Below are 8,548 nucleotides of genomic sequence, written 5' to 3' on the forward strand. Positions count from 1 at the left end.
CAATTTTGTTTTCACACTAGAAGTCACATTTCAGAATTGGATTTCTGACTTTCAACGCCAAACTATTTTATTTGGGCTAAGGATTTGTTTTTAGTATCAATTTGTTGTATAATCGTTTGTAGTTTGAGATCCGCTAGTATACGAATTTTTTCTTATATGAAGTAATAACTCTGTCATTAAAAAATCCCTATTTGTTCGCAGTTTCACATAATCATCCGTTTTCAATGTGCTATGTCTGGTTATTACTTTTTTTCGGTCAGCGTTATCAATTTTTGCATAGCGAAAAAAAATCATATCAATAATTGAAAATTGACGCTTTCGAGACTTGTTTATATTCGTGAACAAGAAGTAGCTTCGATAGAGATGAAACACGTGGACAGAAAAACTTTCACCTTCTTTGAAACATTATAGTATTTTTTTATAAATCAGAAATGATGTCATTATAATTATACGTTGAAATCATGCAACGAATTAAAGAGAGATATCAAAACACAAACGCGCAATTTTCAAAATAACGAAAGTCTATGGCGCCAGAACTTAAAATGCCAGTTTCGTTCATACCCAATAAGAGACTGACTTTCGTGAGCTTTCGGCATTTTCAAACTTGCAAGCTTCGTGTTTTGAGCGAGGTTACGCGACTCTGCAGAAGTCACTTTGAAAGTATCTGGCTAAACACCTCAAACCAAAAAAAAACTGAAATCACGTGCTTCTTGATAAGCGCCAGAAATTTACACTGACTTCAAACAGAGTCACGTAACCTATACTTCAATTATTAGTGTTTTTGATATGTTCTTTGAGATATGTTCCCTGATTCTAGAACAATCTCTTCTGCTTCCAGAACATTCTAGACTCTAGTCATGGCTTGTGGTTCAGATGCCTGGAGGTCAGCATCTACCTCCCTTGCAGCCTGACACAGGACACATGGGAAGCAGCACCACACTGCTAATACGTCACCCACTAATCCTCCTTCTATCCCTTTTTGATCACGCACCTGTGAAAAAAATGTAAGCTTCTTGCAGGGTATCATGGTTACATTTTTTGGATATGATATCGCAGTTTATATAGAATTTGACGATCTAGCCTGAAAAACCTTTTGATAAATTATTCTGGATTTTTGCTGGTAAATCAATATAGCATACAGAATTACCTGGTATACCAATATCTTCCCAAAATGAGGTAGAATAATGGGGGCTTTCAGTTTAAAGCACTTTTAAAACATTGCTTACGGTAAGTGAGGGGGCTGTATGTCACATAAGCACTATGCTGTGGGCGTGTGTGTGTGTGTGTGGGGGGGGGGGGGTGGGCTCAATGATATGAAAGACCCGGATAACTCTGGGTTGATATTGACCTTTCCTCTGAGGATGATAGCCGCGATGCAGTCTACTACGGGCACGAAGAACAGAATAGTCCAAATCAAACAACTCTCTCCTACTGCATCTGCTACTTTACCTGCAACAAAAAAAGAGTACTGTCTGATATTGTGGCTTATTAAAAGATCGTTAACCGTGTGGTCAACTTGCTCCTATGCCTGACCCTGTTTCAAAATTTCAATTCATGTTTCAAAATTATCTTTTTTCTGAGCTCGATCTTCATTAATCAACACATCCATAGTTTTCATACGCTTCTGCTCTCGGACTCAAAAACAAACATACTCGCGCTGAGCTCAAAAAATTAACAAGTTATTGCCAAGCTCAAAATTACAAATCTGTTTGATTCAACATATGAAGATCTACTTTGATTTTTGTTTTTTCGACGTTATAAAATAAACGCATTTAAAATTTTTTGACCTGTATCAATGAAAATAAAAGGACGTTCAGTTTATTAGGGAGAAAATTAGGTAGCACAATTATGTGTCCTTATAAATAACTATATTCAAATAAATATTTCTTTAGTGACTTCAACACTTAATTTTTTTACCATTTTTGAGCTAACCTCTGGAAAATTTAAAGTTATAAGGTTTTAAGAATCATTTGATCTCGCATAATTGTTAATTTTTATGAACACCAATAGAGTATTTTTGCTATTTAATGATTCGTTTTTTTTTCTAATAAGAATGCACAACATGAGAGCGATCAAAGTAGTGTTCTAGACTTGTGCTTCATCTTACCTGTCAACTTTTGGTAGCACATAAATCAACCCTTTCTAGCCAGAACAGTTTGTTGTTTTTCACTTAGGTCCTAACGTGGATCGACAAAGTGACCTCGTAAAAGGAGCTAATTGAAGATCTTGGTGGTTCTTTTTCACTAAATTGCCATCATTACTAAATTGGTATGAGTTTGTTAGTATAAATTTTACGGTCTAATTCGAAGTCGTTGTAAGAGACTTAGAACATTTTATCAATTTATAAATGTAGATATGATTTAGTTTTTTTTCTGTTTAACGCATATCTATGCTCATGTAAAAAGATCATAAGAACTTGTATTTTTCATTCATTTTGATGCCATATTGAAGCAATTTTAGCTTTAAACAAAATGTATGGCATTAACAAAAAAAAGAAACAACATTATTTATGTTTCTTAGGATAATCAATTTATACAATTAAAAATCAATTGCGTCGACTTAAACTTAGACTATGCTGCTGTCTCTCAAATTTTTTCCCAAGTATATTGAACCATTCAAATAAATTGGCACTAAGGTAGCAACAAAAGGCAGCATCAAAAATCACAACAGCAGGAAAAGTTCGGCCGAGATTCATGTCGTTCTACCGTTTATAGATCTTAAGAAAATTGGATCATTTTGAACTATATTGTGCTATCAACCACTCTGCAGCATTGGGCTACTGGAGCAGCAGTAAGTGAATCAATATACAAGCATAAAAATTGTTACAAAAAAGTCAAAAATAAATTAAATAGTAGAAAAAACTTTAATCTTAGTGTTAATTTGACACTGTTGTTTTTTGAAAAGTTTGTGGATTTTTGATCTCATCAACACTTGAACATTTGTGGGTTATTTTTAATTAAGTCTTCTTTTTTCATCAGTCCTTTTAATTTTTAATGAGCATATTGTAAGAAATATTAATTATTGCAAACAAATCCGATTAGTGATAGATACAATATGATACATATAGATATAGAAAATAAACCATGATCCAACAATGTTTCGCTGTTGCTCATTTGGGTATTCGAAAACCAGCGTATGGGAAGTCATCTAAAATGACGCATGCCACAGATTTTACCTTGCTCAAATTAAGTATCAGGGTAACTGAAAAATTCAAGATGCAGACTTTGCATCGTTTGGATCTGAGAAAAATTTGAACTTGAAAAAGGTCTGGGCGCAGACTTTAAACAACGTAAATTTGTTGTAAACTATTCGATTGGCCTGAACTAACCAATCACAAATTATTTGAAAAACAATGGGTTAATCATGGAAAACTTTGAAAATACACTTTTTTAAATTTAGCTGCGGTTGAATTGATACAAAACGTATGGTGAAGCTACAATAAAATTCACTCGATGGGCAATAGAAAAAGCCTTTTAAGTTTTCAATCAAGCATTCATTTCAAAGCTAAGACCGTTTTGATATCAGACACAATTTGAGAACATTGTAACTGCGTCTTCAAAAACTTCGCTCAATTTTATCCAAAAAAAAGTTTGTTCGCATCTCGTTCCTGTTACCATTAAGCTTTATCGTAGCTTATATGACTTATTCGGTGGCGGTCAAGCAAGCCGATAGGCAATCAAGCCGAATTTTGAAAATGAGGTTAAATAAGACTAATAATTTTGGGATACCCATATTTTAAGTTGCCCCTGGCGATAACCGGCCAGGATTATATCCAATAGCGGATGAGAGGCATGGCCATTGACAGCAGTCCGCTAACTATTACATAACTTTCGGCTTTCTTTTATGTCGGCCTACTTTTACTTCGGCTTACTTTGCGTTCACAGTCTTACTCGCCTTGGCTAATTATTAACAAAAACTACTTCGGCTCAACAAAAATCTCACATTGAAGCGATATCGTTCCTTCTCTTCATTGAAACAGATATCAATGTTTTTATAAGCAGAGGCTGGTTTAACCAATGCGTTTATTGGTCTCCATTTTCACGAAAATTAGTTTTCTAATGAAATATGAAACTCATGGCCTCGAAAAGCAGGACTAGTATAAAAAAAGAATCCAGGCCGAGGCCCAAGACGGAAATGACCTCTGATCAGACCCAGGTCGATTTCACGCCGACTCGTCTTTTTAGACGGAAACTGCATTTTTAGTGCTATGGAGGCCTGGTCTGATTTGAGTTCGATTCCGTGTGACACAGTCTGATTGGAGGTGAGTTCGGTCTGGCACCTTAAGCTGGGAAGAAGTCTTGTGTGAGCGACTTACCTTGGACATAACAAGGGATGAAGTACACACAGACGCACACTTTGAGGTCCCCAAAACAGCTGAATAAACCTTCTTTCCATTCACCCATTCTTCCTATATTCGTCTAGTTTTGATTGTTGATTATGATATATATGATATGTAACACACCTTGTCGGCAATAATAGCACAATTCCGAAAGTTAACTTAGATTTTGTGGACAAATAATTGATCAATTCCAAATTTGACACCTCACGGGAAACGCCTTTTGTTTGATTTAATCAAATTTACAGATCGGTTCAAAACTCTTTCGCAAGAGTTTTATGGTTATCGATATAGCTGCGTTGATGTACGGATTATACACGGTGAATTTAGTCACAGTGAATGTTATGATATATAGCTCTTTCGCAATCAAATTTAAGTTATAACAGTGATTCAAAGCTAGCAAATTTAGCTCAACTTCAAATCTTATCCAAATATTCTAACGCTCCAATTGAGTTTGGTGTAATGAACTTTGGTGGTGATGTCCTACTTGCAAATATAACTAATAGAATTTAATTTGAGGCTGAGCAAATGAAAAGGCTGAAACTGAAACCAGCAAATTGAAAGTTTGTCCAGGTCAAATATTACAAATGAATTACAGCTGTATGTATATCTTTATGACTATTTCACCAGTAAACTGAAAATAAATGTACGTTAGTAATATTGGTTTTCAAACACCATTGCTTGGTTAGCGTTGTGAAATACACATAAATTTCAATTGTTCCAGTTTAATAGTTGTGGAATTTCAATTACACATTCATTGTTAACTTAGGAGTTTTAAAATGAAAAATTGGTAACAGATGTTTCATTCCAGTTTCAATTTACCAAAATGTGTTAAATATAATTGTGAAAAATGAGTTTATGGCCACAAAAAGTCATTCTGGTTGATCGAGGCATGTGAAAAAATTGCTGTGATAAAATGATAAGCATTGTGAAAAACTATGAAAGAAACATTCAATAGCGTCAGTAATGTTTTTCGATTGTAAATCAGGAGACAGAATCACCATATGTCGAATTTGTGAACCTTGAAGTAAAATTATCAAGATATTTTGTGCGCAAAGTTGTGCAAAAGGCAACAGTCGGTGGTTCAATGAGGGATAAAATCTAAATTTGCAAAAACTCTGATACTTTTTATTCATTCAAAATTCCTTCCTTGATTTGCACATTTACGAATGATCAGATATTTAGCAGTGAAGTGCATACACCGAAAAGGAGATAATCCAATAAAAACAAAAAAAATCGTATGCAAGATAAGGTAGTGAATGCAGAGAATCAAATGGAAAAAGAAAAACAAAAATCGACAGAAAATAGCCGGAGTTTTGTTTACCTCGCATTTGTCATCAAAACAATACATTCGAAAAAATGCGCTCGGAATAACAAAATTGATCAAAAATGTTCTATCTAGAAATATCATATCCAAATGCCGACGAACCATCCAAACAAAAAATTGCTATTTTGGGGTGATTTTCATATATTTTAACCCCGTGCGATGAATCCCGGTAAGTCCTGGCGGGAAAACCGGGAAAATTACCATTCCTGGTATTTCCTGCTAAAAACTCCAATTTCCTGTCAGGAAATTACCAGGACTGACAGGAAAAAGTACAGTTTGCCATTTCCTGCCAGGAAATGTCACTTTCCCGTTAGGAAAATACCAGGTTTTTCGGGAACAAAACTAGCTCGGAAAAGCAATTGATTTTCCTGATAAATATTCCCACCAGGAAAACCAGCAGGATAACCGGGTAAGTTGGCACGTTTCCCCGCTTATCCTGGTAATTTCCTGCAAGGTATCCCCGCTTATCCTGGAACTTCCTGCAAGGTATCCCTGCTTATCCTGGTAATTTCCTGGAAAGTTTCCCTGCTTATCCTGGTAATTTCCTGGAAGGTTTCACTGCTTATCCTGGTAATTTCCTGAAAGGTTTCCCCGCTTATCCTGGTAATTTCCTGGAAAGCTTCCCCGCGTATCCTTGTAATTTTCTGAAAGATTTCCCCGCTTATCCTGGTATTTTCCCGGTAATCACCTGGTTGTCCTGGTATTTTCCCGAAACGATGCCCGAATTTCCTGGTAATTTCCCGACATAGTTCCTGGTAATCCCGGTAACGATGTCGAGAATTTACCGTAAGTTACCATTAAATGTCAATCCCGGTGGGATTCCTGGTAATTTTCCCGCCGGGAAATCAGGGAAATTTATTGGGAAAATTATCGGGAAAATTCCTTTTTACCGGGAAGCATTGCACTAGGAAGTCAACCGTTTTGTAAATTTTTTCAGTACAGATACACAATTGCGTTTGAAAGATTTTCTCAAAAGACTGCCTCAGCAGTTAGAAGATCAATAAATTCAGGTAAAAAAAACTTTAAAAAAATAATCGTCTAGATTACATAAATCTCGCAAAATTTTTGCAGCAACAAATTCAATAATTGAATATGTTGTGCTTTGTTCATGTAATGCTCTCTTCTGATGACATGACTGTTTGCTGACAAAAAATTCATTTCTTCAAAGAAGACAATCTATAACATTATGTGTTAGCTTTATTTTGTAGCAAACTACAGTAAACCATTGACACTAACGGAATATAATCATTCCAAAACTAAAAATTGGACTTTGAAGATCACTTTTTCTTGCGTTCTGTAAAATAGAAAAAACCAACTGCTTTTATATCACTCATTTCATTTTACGTGAGGGGTTTCAAGCTAGATCTAACTTCTTTCGAAAAAGAACTTAAATCAATTCAATTATTAATATTCAATCATTTATGATAACAAAATTTTAACTGCAAACGATTAAATTGTCCAGTTTTCTTTTTGTTTTTAAAGTTCTCTTTTATTTTTTTTCATTTTACGTTTCTAAAATTTTCATTTCAGGCCTTGAATTTTAATTGAAAAAATGGTTTCCGTGTTTCCGATATTATTAAGAAATTTGCTCTCTCACTTCTTTTAAAAAATTATCCAATATTGAGAAAATTTGCGATGCCATATTATTGTCAACTGAATGTAACTGAAACTATTCATAGCTGAAAATGCTTTAACGTCGTTGTTTAATAAAAAGATTTTAAATTTTGGTTTTCAAAGCAAAGTTTGGTTTTCAAATTCATTCTTATGTGTTGCTCAGACCTGAATATAAAAATAGTGAGACATTATTAAAATAACGATTTGTTTATTACTGGGTAAGACTACCTGGAGGAGATAGAGGAAGTAATACCCGTACCTAACTTTCAGAGTAATGCAGTATTGAATCAAGAAGTTTTTCAGAAACAATTCAGTACTGATTCAGAGTCTGTTCATGTCACATTTGGCTCTGAAATTCTCTGATTCAGACTCCGATTCAGACTCTGAATCTGGCTCTGAATCAGACTCTAATTTTTCTTTGAATTAGGGTAAATTCATAACTATTTTTGTGAGCCACGCTAGGTTTTACCATTGCTTTTGCTCTCAGGTCATCAAAAAATGCAAATTCATACAATACCTGTAGAAATTGAAGAAATTTATATAATAGGGCGTCGGAAATTTTTTCTTGTCATGTTAAAACTGACTTTTCGAGATTTGCCAGTATGCTAAGTGTGGTTTAAACCCTAACTTTTTTCATTCCGGGCTGGGGACCGACAGTGATGGAGTTACTGAAACTAACTATAGGAACACTGGTATAGCATGGTAAAAAACCAAGCTTGTAAAGTTTTACAAAACAAAAACATGACATAATTAAACATCAAATCAAGACAAAACTAGGGAATAACTACCATATAGCTCAAAGATTGTCTGAAATAGCCCATTCTAAGACAAAAATGCCGGGAAATTGCAATACTTTACAATACCAATAAAACCTATTTTTAAAAATGATAATAGACAAAATGCAACTTCTTTAATTATTGACCATTTTTTTTAATATAAACGTATTCTGATTTTTTCTTTTGCAGATTCACAGTTAACATAACCAATACCACTGGTTTTAAATCAAAAATGCCGGAAAACTGCAAAATTTCACATTACCAGTAAAACCTATTTTTGAAAATGATAATAGACAAAATGCAATTTCTTTAAATAATGACAACTTTTTTAAGTAAACGTAATCTGACCTTTTCTTTTGCAGATTCACATTTTACATAGCCCATACAACTGGTGTTGAACCAAAAATGCCGGAGAACTGCTATATTTCACAAAACCTGTATAACCTGTTTTTAAAAGAGATTATAGACAAAATGCAACTTCTTTAATTATTGGCA

General features: G+C 34.3%; 1 protein-coding gene across 1 annotated transcript; it reads right to left on the reverse strand.

The window, feature by feature from the left end:
• Window positions 1-316: 316 nt before the first annotated feature.
• Window positions 317-5,032, reverse strand: LOC142354660 (uncharacterized). The gene is made up of 3 exons (XM_075407014.1): window positions 4,316-5,032; window positions 1,349-1,449; window positions 317-991 (listed from the first exon to the last, which is right to left on the reverse strand). The coding sequence occupies exons 1-3, from the start codon at window positions 4,401-4,403 to the stop codon at window positions 845-847; spliced, it is 336 nt and encodes a 111-aa protein (XP_075263129.1). The 5' UTR covers window positions 4,404-5,032; the 3' UTR covers window positions 317-844.
• Window positions 5,033-8,548: the final 3,516 nt, after the last annotated feature.

Source organism: Convolutriloba macropyga, chromosome 15 (assembly GCF_964194025.1).
Source record: "Convolutriloba macropyga chromosome 15, txConMacr16.3, whole genome shotgun sequence".
NCBI classification, from domain to species: domain Eukaryota; kingdom Metazoa; phylum Xenacoelomorpha; order Acoela; family Convolutidae; genus Convolutriloba; species Convolutriloba macropyga.